At 39.1% G+C, this 20,664-nt stretch overlaps 1 protein-coding gene across 1 annotated transcript; it reads left to right on the top strand.

Moving 5' to 3' along the window:
- Window positions 1–6,859: 6,859 nt before the first annotated feature.
- On the top strand, window positions 6,860–11,089 carry LOC146713548 (uncharacterized). The gene is made up of 6 exons (XM_085448609.1): window positions 6,860–7,098; window positions 7,294–7,431; window positions 7,537–7,590; window positions 8,070–8,156; window positions 8,334–8,428; window positions 10,461–11,089. Exons 1-6 carry the CDS (start codon window positions 7,002–7,004, stop codon window positions 10,488–10,490), a joined length of 501 nt encoding a protein of 166 aa, XP_085304735.1. The 5' UTR covers window positions 6,860–7,001; the 3' UTR covers window positions 10,491–11,089.
- Window positions 11,090–20,664: the final 9,575 nt, after the last annotated feature.

Raw genomic sequence — 20,664 nt, 5'->3', positions numbered from 1 at the left:
GTTTTATAATAGTGTTCTGTAAATGATCTCTGCCTGATTCCTGTAATACCGTTTACATATGTTACACTGATAACCAGCCTAAAGAGGATATTGGGGACCATGAAGAAATTATTGAAGGGGCGTGTGCTCAAAGTTAAAAAGGGGCACATAGAACCAGACTGAAACCCACATCTATCAAGAATCTAATATGGAATCACATCATACTATATGACTGCCATCAGTCGGGGACAATGCAAAGCAAAGCCAGACAAAGAGCGATTCAAGAACCCCTAGGAGTGAAAGATCCAGGGAACAGTTCACCCTGCTCAGACCTGGAGAGGATGCCCGATAACAGATTAATCAAACTTTTTTTTTTTAATTGCTGTCCATACAGACAATATTAATTCGTAAATGAATGGCTAACTCTTCTCTTTTACATTGCCTCAGTTTATTGAAGTTTGTGGGAATTTATGTACAAATGCAATGTCCCGTCTATGCATTTCAATCAGGATGAGGTTTGGACTTTGAGTGGACCATTGCAAAACCTTAACCCTCTTCTTTTTTAGTCATTCTGGTGTAGATTTGCAGGTGTGCTTCGGTCAAATGTCCTGTTGCATTACTGAATTTTCAAATCAAATCAAATCACTTTTATTGTCACATCACATGTACACTGTTACAGTACAATTCTTGTGTGCGAGCTTCACAAGCAACAGAGGTGTGTGAAAATACAATAACATAAGAACAAGCAAAATATAAGAATCGGTAAATCTGAGAATTATATGAATAAATATATGTACAATATAAGAGTGTATGCGCATTACTGAATGTGTATACTAAATATGTATATCTACGTGTGTGTGTGTGTATTTATATATATACATATTTTTTTTAATTAAATAGAATAAACAATAAAATAAAATATACAGAGGTCCGCAGTTGGAAATGTGCAAAACAAGTGGCATTTATATACAGTGTGGAGTGCATAATGTTGAAGCTCTGGTAAGTGAAGCTGAGGTGTCTATGTAGTGTTCAGCAGTCTGATGGCCTGATGGAAGAAGCTGTCTCTCAGTCTGCTGGTACGGGACCGGATGCTGCAGAACCTCCTTCCTGATGGAAGCAGTCTGAACAGTTTATGGCTGGGGTGACTGGAGTCCTTGATGATCCTCCCCGCTTTCCTCAGATACTGCTACCTGTAGATGTCTTGAAGGGAGGGAAGCTCACCTCCAATTATCCGTTCAGAGCACCGCACTACTCTCTGGAGAGCTTTGTGGTTGTAAGCGGTGCTGTTGCCATATCAGGTGGTGATGCATCCAGTGAGGATGCTCTCAATGGCACAGTGATAGAAGGTCCTGAGGATGCGGGGGCTCATGCCGAATCTTTTCAGTCTCCTGAGAAAGAAGAGGCGCTGCTGCGCCTTCTTCACTGTTTTGTTTGTGTGTACTGACCACGTAAGATCCTCAGCCAGATGTACACCAAGGAACCGGAAGCTGCTCACTCTCTCCACAGCAGCGCCGTCGATGGTGATGGGGGTGTGTACTTCTCTGCACCTCCGGAAGTCCACTATCAACTCTTTTGTCTTTGCGACGTTGAGGGTGAGATGGTTGTCTTGACACCAGTGGGTCAGGGCGCTGACCTCCTCCCTGTAGGCCGTCTCATCACCATTGGTGATAAGACCCACCACTGTAGTGTCGTCCGCAAACTTCACAATGATGTCGGAGTTGTTGGTGGCCATGCAGTCGTAGGTGTAGAGTGAGTACAGGAGAGGGCTCAGTACACACCCCTGTGGCGCACCAGTGTTCAGTGTGATGGGGGATGAGGTGATGCTGCCCAGTCTGACCACTTGGCGTCTGTCAGACAGGAAGCTAAGGATCCAGCTGCAGAGAGAGCTGCTCAGTCCTAGATCCTGCAGTTTCCTGTCCAGCTTCAAGGGAACGATGGTGTTGAATGCTGAGCTGTAATCTACAAACAGCATTCTCACATATGTGTCTCTCTTCTCCAGGTGTGACAGGGCAGTGTGTAGTGTCAGGGCTATGGCATCATCAGTGGACCTGTTGTGGCGGTATGCAAACTGTAGAGGGTCCAGTGAGTCGGGTAGTGCAGAGCAGATGAAGTCCCTGACTAGCTTCTTGAAGCATTTGCTCACGATGGGGGTCAGGGCTGTGATTGTTGTTCTGGGACAGCTAATTTGGCTAATTTGTTGAACAGATGACTGTACATTTAGTTCTAGAAAACTTTGGTATAAGGAGTTCATGACTGCAAGGTGCCCAGGTCATGTGGCTCAAAACAAGTCTAAATCATCACCATACTTAGAAGCCCGTACGAGATGTTTGTGCTGATATGCTGTGCGTGGTTGAAAAAAGTGGCATGGGGCATTATGTAAAAAACATATTCACTTAGGTCTTGTCCATCTAAAGGACATTGTTCCAGTGCAAAAGAAAAGAAAACTACCAAAAAAGCGTCACGTTTGGTAATATAGATGCATTTGTTAAAAAAAGCTGGTCAGGGCACTACTAAGAATGAAAGAGAGTGTATCAGTGTTTGGTCAAATTTGATAACTTGTTGAGTTAATTAGGTCCCTATCTAAGAGTCCATAACCATTACTCTAACCATGCCTTTCCTATTTCAGTAGCTGCTGGGGTTTGGAGAAGAGAAGAGTAGTGGAGGCAGCTGCAGCTGATGAATGCTGGGCTGCAGAGGGGGAGCTGAAAAGCTGCCCACATAGGCACTCAAAGAAGAAAGGATCCTGCAAATAAAAGACACTATTACCACACTGTCACGTATCTGGTCATTTCCCGCCACAGTGCTGTTGACATCTGGGCTCAGCATGATGATCTGCGTAGAGCAGTCGGTGGACGCACTGGCTCAAATGGTAGCAGAGGTGGTAGCAATGCATCAGGAGCAGACAGTGGTGCATCGTGAGGGGGCTGATTAACTGATGGACCAAGCTGAGGATTGGACTGCGGGGTTGGCACAACTTGTCGCTTGTTCCTATTTCTTGTCAGCACTGAGATTGATGCTCTACCTGATGTGGGAAGGGGATGCCACAAGGCTTTATTAGACATTTGTAAGTGACAGACAGAAATGTGCGACATTTAGCTCCTCACTGACTCGTTTCTTAATTCTGGGGACAAATTGGCTGGGGTTTCACAACCTGTTGGAGCTGTGTGTGGGGATGCATTTATGACTTATAATGACATGTAGTGTCTGCACTGTACTCATTGGTGACTTGAGTTGACTAGACCACTGACTCTGGTGAGGTGGAGACAGCAGGGCCTTCTTAGGAGGCTCCGCCGCTTCCAGCGGTTCACTTCATAGGAGATTTCCCTGTAGAGCAGTCTTGTGACAACACTCTATGCTCAGCCTTTGACCAAGTTATGGAAATGGTGCCACATATACTTTTGGTGCAATTAGCAGGCAAGGAACATTGGGCTGTGGACGGGGAAGCTGAAAAACTGCCTACATAAACACAGAGAGAACAAAGCAGATTGTAAATACACTGTTACTACACTGACAAGCGTTGGTTCACTTTTCTGCTTCAGCATAATTCAAGCATAAATATTTATGCAAAGTTAAATAAGTGTGTAATTGCCAAAATTATCAAAAAAAGACAAAAAAAGACAATGAAGGAATTATTAAAATAATTTTATTTCACATTAACAATATTGCACACAAAAATGAACATGCTGCAGACTGAATAAGAAACACAGCAAGGAGTTGTTAAATAATTTTGTTGATGCAATTGTTAAGTGGTTTCCTAATTACTCCAAAAACTGTCCAATACAACAGGTAACAACTGCTTACATGAGAAATGACAGGAGGATGCTTTCATAAATTGTTAGAAAGTTTTTATTTTCTGTAATACCTAAAACAATCACAGTAGACTCACTTTTAGTGAGCACTTTCAGATTTCCTTGCTAAAAAGGAGTATAACAAAACAATAACTACGCATTCATCAGTCTAAGGAGCTTGTAAAGAAAAGCGTCTGGACTTCAAAACATTTCACCTCTCATTCGACAAGCTTCTTCAGTTCTAAAAGTTTGAGGCAGGTAAAACTAATGAGTACTCACGTTAATTAAAATATCTTAATCTAAGAAGATTGAAGACAACATACTGAAAATATGTTGTACAACAAATGCTTAAAGCTGTATAGGATATTGTGCTTTCTATGAAAGCAACGAAGTAGGTAAATGTTTTTGTTTGTCATTGTTCTTGTCTTTGTCTTTGTGTCTTTTGTCTTTGTTTTGTCTACAGAATCAAACAACCTCCGGTAAACCAGAAGTGAGTGCTGGAGCACAGAAGAAAAGAGAAGTAGTAACCACGTGTCTATTCAATAGAGTGCCACACCCTGTGTGCAAAAGAGGGTATTACAGCATCTTTTAAAGAAGAGTGAGTTAGTGCCAACTAGTGGTAGGATTGAGATACAGAGGCTTGCAAAAGTATTCGGCCCCCTTGAACTTTTCCACATTTTGTCACATTACAGCCACAAACATGAATCAATTTTATTGGAATTCAACGTGAAAGACCAACACAAAGTGGTGCACACGTGAGAAGTGGAACGAAAATCATACATGATACCAAACATTTTTTACAAATAAATAACTGAAAAGTGGGGGGTGTGTAATTATTCAGCCCCCTTTGGTCTGAGTGCAGTCAGTTGCCCATAGACATTGCCTGATGAGTGCTAATGACTAAATAGAGTGCACCTGTGTGTGCTCACCACCTCCTTCATGTTACTTTTGCTCTCCACCCCTTCATGTTCAGGTTTTCTGTTTAGTTTTAGTTTTTCCCAGTTCAGGTTATCTTTAGTTTAGTTTATCTTTAGTTCTGTTTTTGCCATCCTCGCCTTGTGTTCCATTATTTACAATAAATCTCCCTCACATCTCAGTAAGTGCCTGCATTCGAGTCCTTTTCCCACACATAACATGACTGCTGCTGCAGCCGTGATAAAAAGACGAACACGACAACGTGGCATGGGAAGAAAGAGGAAGAAAAACTTGGGGCTCAAGGAAAACTGACATGAGTAAAACAAGGTTTTTGGAGAACAATAACAAGAGTGCGTCAAACTATGGTTAAAAGTAAGAGACATAATAATTTGACACAAAGCCAGAGTTTCAAGGCAATTAAGGTCAGACTGTCAGCTACAGAGGCCACACCTATGGTTTGTGGGTCTTCCCACAGTGTACCCACATGGACTCCATTCACCATTCACATCTGTGGGCAATTTAAAAACAATAATCAGCCTAACCCCAGCATGTCTTTGGACTGTGGAAGGAAACCAGATTACCCAGAGAAAACCCACGCAAACACATGGAGACCATGCAAACTCCACAAAGAACTCATGTTGTGGTTTGAACTCAGAACCTTCTTGCTTTGAGGCAACAGTGCTAAGCACCACGCCATTGAGCAGTCTCTCTGTACTTTAAAGAAAATAGAGAAGCTATGATTTAGTGCTGTCAGCGTTAATCTTGTTAAAATGACGTTAATGTCATAACTGCATTAACGCAGCTAATCTCCGTTAGCGGGTTACTGCGGCTCACCCCATGTGTGGGTCTGCACGTCCTCAACCCGTTAGCGTGGTTAGCTCATTAATGTGTCATTTTTAACGAGATTAACACTGACAGCACTACTATGATTACAAGGCTTGATACAGAATTATCTTTACTCTTTTGTCCTTGACAGGTTAGACCACAATAAATAGCAAAAGCATTTATGTGTTGCCTGGACATGCAATATAAAAAAAAATCACACAAGATCTCAAAACTATAGGAAAATCAGTGGGGTTATAACAAGGCAGAAAATGAATACACACTTCACACAACTAATTACACTTGTAATGTAAATGTGATAACCACCCCAATTTATTTTTTTTTTTCAAGTGATCTAGATGAACAGGTCCAGGAATGGTGGACCTCCTTTACAGCTGAATTCTGTCAGACTCATATATGTTGAAGAATTATGACTAAATCAACTGCACAGGAACAGGAAACCTGCCCTCCCCCAATGATATTCTTCAGTTGTATTTTAGTCTTTTACTCAGTCAGTCAGCAGTAAGACAACATGGTGATTACAACTCTCTGCTTCAGACTATGTGAGTAATTGTTGTTAGGTTTATTTTTATATTTTCAGATTTACTGTATATATGTCTGTACATGAAATAATTTAAAGTTTTCCTGTGCTGATCTAGTAATGCTTGAAGTTATTCTGCTGGGGACACATGTTCAAAATAGCTTGCCCCAAAAAATGGGTGAGTACGTTAGAGACGTTAATAAAATAAATAATCTTTTTTTACTTTTTTGGAGAGTGAGTAAGTTGGGGTTGACTTAAACATCTTACAAGTCTGTTGATGATGTTTATTAAAATCCTTTTAAGTTTAATCATCTTTTACTAACACATTTTATAAGAATTTTGATTAATCTGTTTACTATTAATCTTGTGATGTTTCTAATTTTCAGGTGCAGCTACTCTTCGTGTGACTCCTAACAGACTCCAACACTTTCAATTCAAGTCTTTATCTTTTGTTTGTGAGAGCCCTGATGGTTCTGCTGAACTGAGAGGAATCAAAACCTCTGAGGACAAGTTAGAATCTTTTAGTCCATTATGTAATAGTAAAGGAAATTCCTCTTCATGCACAATTACTCAAACTTATGTAACAGACAGTGCAGAGTACTGGTGTGAGGATAAAGGGGGTCAGAGAAGCAACAGTGTCAACATTACCATAACTGGTAAGTTCATCATATTTGTGAAATTAGTAAAGAGTTTTATTTTGAAATTAGGTGAGATTTATTATCCACTTTGTCTTGTATGGTACAGAATTTATTTGTCATTTACCTTTTTAAAAAGTTAAAAACAAAATCCATTTTGCATTTTCTTCAGATGGTTCTGTGATTCTACAGAGTCCAGTTTTCCCTGTTTTTGAGGGAAACAATGTGACTCTGCGCTGCATAAGCAAGACAACTCACACCAACCAAAGTGCAAATTTCTACAAAGACGATGGCCTCATAGACCGGAGCCCTTCTGACAACATGGAAATTAACAGTGTTTCCAGGTCTGATGAAGGACGATACAAGTGCAGCATTTCTGGTGTTGGAACGTCACCAGAAAGCTGGCTTCATGTCAGATGTAAGACTAAAACTATATTTACTTATTTCTGTGTCTGAGCTTCATAGAGAGAGAAATGTGACTCTAACAACTAGATTTCTGTTCTTTTGGTCTTCATGAAAATGTTTATGTTATAAAAATGACGTTACATTTTTTTATATTTAAAGTCAGAAAATTTACAAATACAATGCTATTTATAAAGTTGTACCATTGCAGCATATTCTTCAGGAGAGACCCTGTCTGATGACTTCAATTCCACTCCTGACTTATTCCTGCTGTGGATTGTGTTGCCTCTTTTAGTGATAATATTGACACTGCTGGTAGTCGGATTTCTTAATACTTGCAAACACAGAGGTAATTCAGTTTTTTTTCAGTTTACATAATTTCTAAGAATAATCTTCTGTTCCCAATTTTTTGGGAATTTTTTTCTAATGCTGGGTTTTTCTTTCTATTCATTAGTTTCCTCAAAGACATCATCAGTAGCATCAAACTCAGATGAAGACCATCCAGGAGGTGAGAGAGAAATAATTATCACAGTTGTATTACTCTATTTCATGCTTGTTACCAATTTTATGGCTTTCTATCTTTTTATGAATCAAATTTGTTAACCAGTCACAGTGGGACTGGATGACTTTTGTCTTAATCAATTTAAATAGATTAAAAGTGTATCGCATGTTTGAGAGACTGAATGATACAATTTATAGAAAGTTTATATATAACAAAATTAAAATGAAAGCTTAAAGTGAAGTGTGGTATTTTTATGTGACATATGCTGCACCGAGGGATTATTTTTGTGTCTGCTCGGTATGTCGTATGTGGGGTTTTTTTGTTTTAGACACTGGTGATGCTTCGATAATTTAAAACTCTGTCTTAGGTCAAACCACAGCACAAAGCCTGAAAAAGAGAAGCGTGAGGGCTACCAAAGAACAGCTTTATTGTTTAAATATATATATTCTAATACATACATGCATAATAACCTCTCTTGCCTACAGATGATTCTTCCCCTTCAGACGATATCTCAGAACAACCTGTTTACACCACTGTGATCATAAACAAGACAGAACAAACTCAAGAACTGGGTTTGTTTGTTATGAACATTTGGACATTTTATTGCATTTCTTTCTTTATTTCCTGCCTTTTATAAACTTATGCCAGCACAGTTAAGGCACATTGCACAAATATTTACAGTGATCTTATATTAAAAATGTAATCCTTGTTTCCTAAAAGAAAACATATCTTTTCAATTTCAATGGCAGAATCAGGATTATCACGCTCCACACTGCCACCGATTCCCCAAGCAGTTGAAGAGTCAAGTTCTCCAGAGACGGTCATTTATTCACCCATCCAAACAGTAAGACTATTTTTTGCCTACAGTGAGCTACATTTTAGAATTTACTAAATAATATTTTTAATGTAAAAATATATTCAATTTTATTACTGTAAACCATATTTTATGGTCCCCTTAGGTTTCTGTGATTTGCTCTGGTATTATCATTAGACCAAAGTTATATAGTTTTTGTTTATTCCACGTTAACTTAATGTGATGAAGTGATCAAAGAAGTTAAAAATAAAATAAAAAGATTACACAGGTTCAAAGATGCATGACTGAGGAAGATGGCCTCCAATACTAATATATCTTTAATTGCATTTGTTAAAATAAAAATTAAAAGAATTAAACAATAAAAACTGACTGTGGCACAGCCTATTCTGTACCAGTGTCCTAAATTAAATAAAGCCACCATATATTGAACTGGACTTACCAGTAGCTGAGGACCATAAGAGAATAAAATCACACGCAAAAACCAAATCTACACCCTGTGCTGTACAACACAGGAGGTGTGGAAAACGACCCACCACCGAAGGTCCCACAGCTACCGTTGTGTCCTCAGTTCACTGCAATAAAAACAAAACAAAAAACATAAAGGTTCACAAAAACCTAAAAGGACACTGATATATATTTCAACATTTAATGCAAAGACACACACACACACACACACACACACACACACACACACACACACACACTTAAAACAGAATTAAAAAAAAAACATACACAGGCCTAGTAACTTGAACCACACGAGTGAACTGTGGCCTGTACAAGTTATAGTTGTTGTGATATTTGATCGTATTGTACCCCAAAAAGGAATTCCATACAGCTCTCTGTGGCATGTGGAGCAAGTCAGCTGGACAGGTACAAATATCATCATAAACAACCAGCAAAGCGCGCAGACAAAGGATCACTCCGGCCCCCAAGCAAGTCCTGGAAATAACAAATGAACCCCAAAGATAATCTGTGTTCTGGGCTGGTTAATTTAGCTAGGCTACAATACTAACAAATATTATTTAATCTTGTTGACACACACTAATGTTAGATCCAAATGACACACCCTTGTACTTTAACAGTGCCCTGTCAATATCTTCATTTGGATTTCAAAGTAAGTTTATATCGACAGTATACAACCTCACGGGGACATCATGTCATGTCTGTCACATTTTCTCTTCCAAAACAAAAGCCCTTTGAAATGGCCGCTATATGAACTACTTTCAGTGTCTTCAGAATGCTCTTAAAAGGAAAATCGTGTTTCCACAGGATAATTGTAGTTCATATCGAAAGTATACAACCTGACAGGTATACCATGTCAATATCAAGTCAGTCTGATTTATTTTGTCTTCCAAAATAAAAGCCCTTTGAAATTGCCCATATATAACTTTCAATGACTTAGGAATGTTCTTAAAAGGAAAATTCATCTTTCCAGAGACTAACTGAGAGACTAACTAACCTGAGTCATGGTTGCCCCGTGGCTCAGGTTAGTGGCTCAGCGCATCTGTAACATGAAGGTCGCCGGTTCAATTCCCGGGCTCTCTGTCCTGGTTGTTGTGTCCTTGGGCAAGACACTTTATCCTACTGGTGTTGGCCAGAGGGGCCGATGGCACAATATGGCAGCCTTGCTTCTGTCAATCTGCCCCAGGGCAGCTGTGGCTACAACTATAGCTTGACTCCACCAGTGTGTGAATGTGAGAGTGAATAAATAGTGGTATTGTAAAGCACTTTGGGTGCCTTGAAAAGTTCTATATAAATCCAATCCATTATTATTATAACTGCAGTTTATATTGACAGTATATAAACCACACAAGGATTCAATGTCAATTTCAAGCTGCTCTGATGTTGCCTTTTAAAGTAATGGCTGTTTGCAGACCCCACCCTTTGATTAAAGTGCAACCTGACTAACCTGACTAGCATCCCTACAGAAAGTGAGAGCATGAAAGAGAAATGTACAGTAGCACATCTGGCTACAGTAAATTAAAAAACGAGCGTGAACATCAGGGCAATATCCTGTAAAAGCTAAGTGTTATATTATAGTGGTTTCTTTTCTGTCTTACAGGCCACAAACAAGCAAACTTCAAACACCTGAACAGTAAACTGCAGAAAGGAGGCAAACCTGTCATGGTTCCTGGGTCATTGACTGAGTGCTTTGAGTTCATTTCTCTTCATTCCCACTTAAGGGTTTTCTTAATTATTTCCAGTGTTCTCAAAATTAGAGTTCTAAGGTTATGGTTATGATCTACTCCTTGAGTTTTAGTTAATGTTTATTTGTGCCTTGAGGCCACTGTTGTTGTGATCTTGCGCTTTATAAATAAATTGAATTGAATTGTTTTTTTTTCTTTTAGTATTCTGATAATCTTGGTGTTGTCTCTTGTTATATTTTCACACTCTCTTCCGTGTTTCCTGTGTACAGCTAAATTAGGTGTTCGCATGTTATGTTATGTCCCGTCTTATTTTGCCAGTCTCTCTGCTTCACCAGCTGTGTCTCTCTCCCTGATTACCTCGTGTGTATATTTAAGCACTCAGTTTTCCTCAGTTCCCTGTTGTGTTCTTCCACATATGACATTTTGTGTTATTATTATCTATTGCTGTGTACTGGGATTTTGTTTTTGCACTTTTGGCTCAAGCCCAGCTTTGTTATATATTTTCGTGTGAGTTCCAGTAATAAAGCAGCCTTCTCGAGTTTACCCTTTGTCTCTGCAGTCCTGCATATTGGGTTTAAAATCTGCCTGTCACACAGTGTATCCTGACAAAACACACTTGTGCAGAAGATTAAGAACATTTGCTTTGTTAAAATTGCAACTTTCTAATAATTGTTATAGTGTTTGTGTAGTGTCTATACACACTATCATCCACTGTCAGTTTTATGTAAATCTAAGCTTTCACGTGTTATAAAAGGGTAATTACATGTTGCTTATCTTTGCTTGGCGTGTGTCTTTCTACTAAAACAAAGTTAATGCAAAATTAAGAAATTATAATTTGGTCTGAAACAGTATTGACAGTAATGCAACTTTAACATTTTGTGTCTGTAGCTTACAAGGTGGCGGAAAATAAAGAGCTGTATTTTATGTTTGTTTATGTTAATATTCAATAGTTAAGCATACTTAAATCCCTTTAAATGTGGGATAATGACATATGACATGTAAAATTTTTGGTTTAACTCGATGTCATTTTATCACAGTTTAACACTCTTTGAATCAGACTTTCTTTTGTCTCTGTTGTTATCTGCAAGTAATCTATTGTCTATTGTCGTGGAAATTTTAACAATAACCTGCAACACACCCAGTGAGTGTTTTGAAGTGTATTTAACAAACACATTACAATGTGGGGAGAGCATCCCAGACAAACACTCGGATCATCATAGCCCGGCTTTTATACACAGACAAAGACATTCCACATCTCTTATATGTTGGCCCAGCTCACAGGGGATATACCTGCAACCCCATCCTTAGCCCCTCCTTCCTCACAGAGAGAATTATGACCTTGTCACCTGAAGACTTATATCCCTGATAAGTAGAAGGAGTCTCACTATCTGTTAAACGTATCACCTGAACTTAAAATGGCCCCACTGTGTTTGTAGAACTCACGTGATAGAGCATAAGGCCCAACTGTAGTGCACATGCATACAACTAAGTGAGAAAGTGATATTACTACTACTAATGTGATATGGTTAAAATATGTGATTAATACACGAGAAAAGAAAGATGTAGGATATGAGGTAACTATTAACAACTAAGGATTTAAGATTTCATTAATATATAATCATCATATGTATGGTTAATAAAGCATTATAAAACAGTACAACTGAGTTAAAGGAAAGTAAGAATATGCTCATTTCAAGGTTGGACACCATATGTAATACATTTAAATACTGATTTATTATTATTAGTACTAGTATTAGTAGAAGTAGTCATATATGCTATAACTTGTTTTGTTTAAGAGCTGAATAATACAGCCTGTGTCAGCAGTATTATAATTTGTTCTTAGAGTATTCTGAACAATACAGAATAGTATTTTGGTACAAAGTATAACAGATACCATTGTGACAAAATCGTTCGTTTTGCTGGTTTACGTGTTTTAGTTATGTTCCGTTCAAAACTAAATTTTGATTTATTTTCCAATAAAAGTTTTAAAACTTGTGAAATGCTCATGATTAGTATTTTTACTAAAATTTGTCATGCATGTAATCCTTTACTGCCACTTGAAGTTAGATAATGCAACTTTCATAAAAAGAAAAAGTAACAAAAACAAGAATAAACTTGTTTCTGGTTGGTGTGGTTTGTGGCTCAACTGCAGGGGAGGAGTGCAGAGAGCTGACCGAAACACAGCTGGAGTGACATATGGAGACAAACTGAGCGATCAGCTCTGAACATGCAAAAAACGTTAATAGAAAGTGAAACCCTGGACTCTGTGTGTGCCAGGATCCCACTAATATTTCTCAGGTTTTAGTGTAGCTTACCTGGTATTTAGATTTTTAAAAATGTATTTATTATTTTTAGTTTGATTGAAGTTTTGTGCTGAATACAGAGGTGTGGATTCTCCATCAGCCCTTTAGCTGAATGCCCCCCCCCCCCCCCTCTCAACAACAACAAAGTTAAAAATAAATTTAATAGAAATCTGATGATCCATCGTCTAAAATCTGTCTTAAACTCCAGAATACCAGCAGCTAACATCAAAATATTTCATGTATTTTTATTATTAGTTGTACTAGTAGTATGTGAAAAGACATTAGAATGAGTGTTTGAATATGAGGCCAAGACTAAAGGATTTAGAGGACTATTTAAATTTATTTTATAAACCTGAAAGAGTTTAAATAATGACTGAGAATTTTTTTTTAAATTAATACACTTACTGTACATAAAATTAAAAGTTTTACACACACACAGACACAAAAGCTTTTGGCAGACCCTGTAGATAATGGGCATGTGTTGTTGTTGGTCTGTCACACATATGGAAAACAACAAATTTATAACATACAAAGACCTGAAGTGACACTGCGGGCTGAAAACAATGAAAAGTGTACACTAAAGCCGCTGTCTGCTGTGTTTGTAATATTTTCAGTTTTTCATTTTTCTTATTCCAGTGACCTCAGTACTCAGTATTGGGGAGTAACGGAGTACCACAGCTACGTATTTAAAATACAAAATATAAGTAACTGTATTCCGTTACAGTTACTGTTTAAAAGGGTGGTATTCACTTACTTTGTTGAAATAAATGGATCACACGGTGGTCTTTTCCTGTATCATATGCTAGTCTATGCCCTATCTATTATCTATATTTATTTATTATCTATTTTTGGTAATTCCACGCCGGTGGAAACCCAAACAAAACACCCATTAAGAGGCTCTAATGCCTCTATCTCAATCTCGTGGCCCATGTCACCTCTACTTGCAGCCCGCATAATGATGTGAAGAAATATTTTTTCTGTCCATTATGCTCGCAGTGTCCAAGCATTTTTTTTCTTTTCATACTATTTTTAAAATATTGTCTGATTCCATTTGCAATTGGTGCTGTTGAACTGTGGACTAGCAGTGATGCACAAAATATTGCCATTTATTGGTATCCATCAGTACATTGAGACTAGGACAACAGCATCAGTCAAAGGTTCTTAAAATACATTAGAGTCTCACCCATGTTATTTTTTCTACATTTCCAAACAAGAAAAGCAACAAAAGTTAAAAACATAATGCCAGCAATCAATACAGCAACGGTAGATGTATCTAAATCAACAGAAAAATCATCTGAAATGATAAAGCACATAACATATGACAATTCTTAATAAGCTTACATACAGTAGGCTTTGTCTAGTTTGCTAGTTAGTTAGCTTCTCTGTACTGGTTGTTTTGTTGGATTGTACAGGTGATGTTGTTGCCAGAGACAGTCTGCTGCTGAGGACATAAAGGTCATCAGGACCTCTGAGCTGTAGGCTCAGCAGAAATTATCTTTCTCTCGCTCACCAGCCAAAACACCTCTGGTTCTGGATACCAGCCTTTGGATTTACATTCTAACACCCCAGAGCTGACTTTGGTTATCTGAATATCAGCTTCTGAATACACATAAAATTGTGACATTAAAGATGAACAGTAACACAATTTGTATCTATAGCAGCATATACAGTTTTTCCACTTACCAAAAACAACAGGTTGAACCTGAAATCTGCATTCAGTCCAGGAATGAAGCACCTTTATGTTCCTTCATCTTACAGACAGTGTTCTTTGCTCAAACGCAGTTTTGCAAATTTAAAGTGATACTGTCAAGGTCTCTTTAGAAAGAACATGTTATCTCCTGGCAATCCCTTCAAACAAGCCAGAATTTTTTTTATCCTATTTTGAATTGTATTGTCATGAATCTGAACATTTAAATATCTGTGTTTGGTCAAATTTTATAGCTAGTTGAGTTCATTAGGTCCCTATCTGAAAGGAAAGTTTCTCAGTTCCTTATGAACTTTTTGTCTTTCTTTAACTTACTAAAATAGCTATCTTTTATTACTTTTTCAGGTCTACCTAACAGTTTACTGTCTTTACATTTTCTGCAAACTATGGTTAAACTAGTTAAACTGGTGATATTACTTCTACATTCAAAAGGTCTTGTGCTACACAATTTGTAGTGGAAAACAAAACAGTCCATCAGCACAACAATTTTAAATGCAGTTATCACCCAAAGAATATCCAAATGCATATTTGCCAGTGTGTGGTTCGCGGTTCAGCTGCAGGGGAGGGGTGGAGGAGTGGGTTCAGGGGACAGTGCGAGGGAAGGCTGGCTGACACAGTTGATAGCCATTACTCTGGCCATGCATTCTGTATTTCAGTAGCCACTGGAATGAGGAAATGGCAGACAGGCAGGGAACACAGCTGACTCTAATCAGACAAGACTGGGAGGAAGCAAAACAGAAAACATGAACATAGAACCAAAAACACTAAACACAACACAAGGAACAGAAGGGAGGCACAGAGAACACTAAAACACTGGATATTAATAAACACAAAACATAAACACGGAGTCCACAGATTCCAGACCATGACAGCTTTCTCCTGGCAATCCTTCCAAACAAGCCAGAATTTTTTATCCTATTTTGAACTGTACAAATTATCATGAATCTGAAGATTTAACACAGTGCAAAAGAAGAGAAAACTAACAAAATAGTCACATTTGGTAATATAGATGCATTTGTTCAAATACGCAGGTCAGGGCACTACTAAGAATGAAAGTTAAAATGTCTGTGTTTAGTCAAATTTTATTGGTTGTTGAGTTCAAATGTCCCTATCTAAGAGTTCATAGCCATTACTCTAGCCACACTTTCCCTATTTCAGTGGCTGCTGGGATTTGGAGAAGAGAGGAGTAGTGGAGGCAGCTGCAGGTGAGGAATGCTGGACTGCAGAAGGGGAGCTGAAAAGCTGCCCACATAAACACTCCAAGAAGTAAGCACGCTGGAAATAAAAAACACTTTTGTAAAGGACTGCCAAACATCTGGTCATGTCCTGCTACAGTGGTGTTGGTATCCAAGCTCAGCATGATGATCTGCCTAGTGCAGTCAGTGGAGGCACTGGCTCACATGGTAGCAATGCACCAGGAGCAGGCAGCTGTGCATCACGAGGAGCTAGAGAAACTGCTGGACTAGTCCGAGATGGTCCAGCAGATGGAGGTGTTGGCAAATCTTGTTGCTTGGTCCTGTTTTATGTCAGCATTGGGAGTGATACTCTATCTGATGGGGGTACGGGACACCCCCAGGCCTTATTAGACATTTCCAAGTGACACCAGAGACATGCAACAACTAGCTCCTGACTAACTCATCCCTTAGTTCTGGGGACAAATTTGCTGGAGTTCCACAACCTGCTGGGGCTGTGTGTGGAGATGCATTCATAAGTTTTAATGGCATGTAGTGTCTGCGCTGAACTGAGCGGTGACACGAGGTGGTCCACCGCTGACTCTGGTGAGGTGGAGACTACAGGGCCTTGTTGGGATGGACCACTGCCTGAAGAAGTTCACTCCATGGAGATTTCCCTGTAGAGTGGTCTTGTGACAACACTCTAGGGTCAGTATTTGAGTTATAAAAATTTATGGTCAACACATACACATATTGTTGTATATCTATCTATCTATCGTTGGAAAATCAGTTTTACCCCGGTTCTTTTCATTCCTCGGGCCTCCAGAGATGCACAGTAGTCATTTTCACAAAAACTTTATTCATCTTTATTTATCCTCATTTAAGCATGCATTCTTCTAGAAGGGAAGACTTGCCAGGCCGGTGTCCCTCTGCAAAATCTTCACTCCTTTGTCTGTGAAACACAGTTTTGTAGGAGCGACCCTATCATAAAATCCCCAAGGTGTACTGCAAACTCTGTATCTGTGTCTATGTGCACGAGTGCACGTGAGTGAGTGTGCATGTGGATGTGTGTGCGTAACAGTTAAAGCACTATGTGCGTATATCTCTATGTACGTGCCTTCCTGAGGGTCATAAAAGTCCATCTCCCTTCCAAACCAAAGTTATTTAGTTACAAACTTTGAGACTCCCACCCAGGCATGCCCTGAGGAATTTCCACTCAACATTAATCTCTTTGTCTCACTTTCACAGTTCAAACTGGGGGAGGGTCTCCTAGAAATCTACTCTTAAATTCCTGACACACTCAGGCCTTTATTACATCGAGGGCAGTGTCAGTGTCTCTACATTCTAACACATTTCTAAACTCTAAAATAGGCTACGCATATCTTCACTATCTATCTATCTGATACAAGTAATGGGCAAGAATTGCTGATATTGCTACTTTCTATTTCTTACATTTTGACAAACTGCAGACAAAGGTCCAGCTGCTGTATTAATGAGAAAGAGAGCTAACAGTGATAGAGAGATAAAGAAGACAAGACAGGAGAGGAAGAAGAGATGTTAGACAGGTAAGGACCACTTAGTGGTGTGTGATAAACTGGAAATGTAACGTTTACATTTGTTACGTCCCCACTTAAATGCTAGGCGATGAGGGTGGGGGACAGTAACAGTTAGATCCAGGTGGAATGAAAAGAACGCCAGGCAGAGGTATTTAATATAAAATAGATCTTTATTTTAGGCAAACACCTCAACAATCATATAAATGGCCACAACAATCACTGCTCAGTTAAGCACTACTCACAAAGAGCCACACACCAGAAGGCTGGTCACACGCAGCAGGCTGTTCCACACCTAGGCTAGTAGCACACTCTGACCAGCACAGAGGAAATCCACCAGAAACCTCTCCCCCCCCTCCTCCACACTGCTCTTCTCCAGCTTATATCACCCCTGAGGGTAATTGGTTGTAACGAGAGCAGATGAGCAGCAGGTGTGACCTAAAGGAGAGGGCAGGGGCAGAGAGAGACAAGGGGAGGGGCCAGAACGAAGGAGGAGGAGAGAGAGAAGACAACACCACGCCCACACACTCCCACAGCCTCCCAGGATGTAACAACATTCAAATCAGATATGCAATCTGCACATGTGACATTATGTTTTTTCATATTGTAAAATGTGCTGACCCAAAAGGGGTACCCAAAAAAGAAGCACAGAGCACAGAGAACCACAGTTCCAGAAAATGTGTTGTTTAGGAGATTAAAAGCTCGTTAGACACAGGTTAAATGTGAGCATAAATGAAGAGTAATGAGAAGGACTTTAGGAATAGTTGCAGGATTTCTATGTTATGTAAATTATGTAAATATATATATATATATATATATATATATATATATATATATATATATATATATATTGTATTTTTTAATGCTTATTGTCTGATTATATTGTTTTATGAATTTTAATATCAAAGGCCTTTAGAAACTGAACTCAGAGGAGACAAGACTAGGTTAAGGGTGACAGACCTCAGAAAGGGGAATTTATTGCAAGCTGCACAGGAAGTAAGACACAGAGAAATGAGGAACTGAGTAGAAGGAGTTAGTTTTTAATGAAACTGTGTGTGTCATGTGTCACGTGTGTGACGTCTGAAGTACCAAAATAACACCATATGAGACACATGTTGATCTTCGAATGTTAGAGATTCTGCAACTGGCTTTGGGCTGTGCAGGGGTCTCTCTTCCGGAACATAATTAAATAAAGAATATATAAATGTTTTGACCACTCTGAGTCGGGTTTTCTCTGTTCTATCATCAAAGATCAAAGGGGATCAAAGAATCGGGTTTAATAAAAAAAAACTGAGGTAGAATAACTGTGTTTTTTAAAAAGTTTTAAAAGTTGCATATTAGTGCAGGATAAACAGGTTAGTTTTCTGCACTGTGATGGGTTTAAAGTAAAGAACAGCGTGTGATTGCTGCACAGTGGCTGTGCTCATGTTAGGTAACATAAAGGGCAGCAGAGACTAATATGATCATTAGCTGATCGTGCTCAGATTAATTCACTGAATTCCACCTTCATACCATCTAGAAAAAAGAGAGCATGAAGAGTGTACTGTCATTTTGGATTAAATCAGCCAGGACAACTTGTGAAACTTTTGCTGACATCTTGTTGAATTCAGTTGTGTACATCCACAAAGAGCTGTGAACCTCAGAGCAGCAGTAGTAGCCCAGGTCAGCTGATCACAGCCTGCACACCCATAGAATCTACTGGAGCTCTCAATAGAAACTATTTTGAGTGATGATTGTTCTCCCCACTATGACAGCCAATTTTATAGTTCCTCCACCTGCTGAATCCTGCTTTAACTTCATCCCTACTCATTTTCCAGTTTATAGGCAAAGTAGACCTCAACAATGTGGACATAGAAAATAAAGATATTATTTCATTTTCCTTCTTTTGCTCTGTTCATGTTCTACGTAACTGATTCAAGCAGAATATAATTAAAATAAAATTAGAGTAAATTTAGAATTCCCATTTATTAATTAATTTTGTTATTACATTAATATAGTTTAAGGTTTAAGGTTCAGCTATCCTTGTCCAAAAATAGCTGGTAGAAATGTCCTACAAAGAGATACTTTTTACGTTCATACTTTGAGTAAATTTCAGAGCCTGTACTTTTTCACTTTTTTTGTAAAGGGACCTCTGGCTAATACGTCGGGCTCTGTGTCGGGTTTGTAACCAAAAACTAGCTTTACTTTGTTGTCTGGGTCAACTTTGCCAGTGACAGACAGAGAGAAGCATTGGAAGGCTGCTCCAACAGAACTTATTGTTTCGGAGGAAAACATGAACACAGTGTACAGTCGAGTCTTAATAGCTTACTTACAACTGGGCTTGTCAGTCACTCTTTTTGGCTGCAGTGGTTATTATTATATTTACAAGCTTCCAGCTCCCGTTTTTGCTCGTACTTTTCCATTCGCCTTTTTCTCCTTCCCTCGCTCACAGACAACAGATATGGCAGTCCATTCTCCCTGCAGCACAGACTACACTGCCCATGTGGCTGCATTATTTAGCACTATGCCTGTAACACTCTGCCTATTGACTTCATATTAAATAATTTTTAAAAATATTTCTTCACCTCATTATGAGATGCGAGATTGAGACACGGGCATTAGGGACTCTTGACGCGTGTTTTGTTTCGGTTTACACCGGCGTGGAATTACCAAAAATAGAGGGTAGGCAAGAAAAGAACAGTTGCTTTGGACACAACCCTCCACACCTAGCCCTGGAAAAAGAGCCACGTGTCAGGTCAAACACAATTGCAAGAACAATCATGCCACTGTGCGATGTGTTCACTGCTACAGATACACATGTGGTAAATGCAGACTACAGATACCATGGCAGTGCCAGGATTGTGAGTGATTGCTGAAAATGTTGAAATGTACTCACTCACTTTTTATTATTATTTTTAAATATGTGTACAAATGGTTGGTTTTTTGTACTGTTTTTATCAATAAATCTCAGCAACAAAGGACATACACCCATGTGTGTTGATTTCTCCCTAAGATGGCAAACTGAAACACTCCAAGTTGGTGACTTTTGGAGATTTATTTCCCTGGATGATTGAGAATGCATCAAGACGAACACAAAAGGAAGTTCACAGCTTTTAGCAGCTCCCCCACCCCCTCATTCACACACCCCCACTCCCCTCCAGAATTCCCAGATAACAACCTAATTTACATATGAATGACTAGCCAATTTAGCTTCCACTTGGCTGAAGCTAAAGCCTAGCTAAAAGCCTACCAGCCATTTGGCTGGAAGGTGGGTTTTAAAGGTAGAAAGGTAGAAGGCTGGGCACTGCTGCTCTCGGGGGACTCTAAGTGTTAACGCCCACTCACATCCTGGGCCATCTGACCTCAGGAAATCCATGATAAGGTGGGGCCAGGTTTCACAATGAGCT

The sequence above is a fragment of the Copadichromis virginalis genome, linkage group LG3 (genome assembly GCF_057382275.1).
Source record: "Copadichromis virginalis isolate Kocher_CV1m ecotype Utaka linkage group LG3, C_Virginalis_male_GT1.1, whole genome shotgun sequence".
Lineage (NCBI taxonomy): Eukaryota > Metazoa > Chordata > Actinopteri > Cichliformes > Cichlidae > Copadichromis > Copadichromis virginalis.
This window is presented reverse-complemented; position numbering and strand designations above follow the sequence as displayed.

What these genes read in the sequence shown, in the direction of transcription:
- LOC146713548 (XM_085448609.1), top strand. Translation starts at nt 7,002, where the DNA reads ATGGAAATTAACAGTGTTTCCAGGTCTGATGAAGGACGATACAAGTGC. An exon ending in AAGCTGGCTTCATGTCAGAT is followed by an intron (nt 7,099 to 7,293) that starts GTAAGACTAAAA and finishes GTACCATTGCAG; the next exon opens with CATATTCTTCAGGAGAGACC. An exon ending in TAATACTTGCAAACACAGAG is followed by an intron (nt 7,432 to 7,536) that starts GTAATTCAGTTT and finishes TCTATTCATTAG; the next exon opens with TTTCCTCAAAGACATCATCA.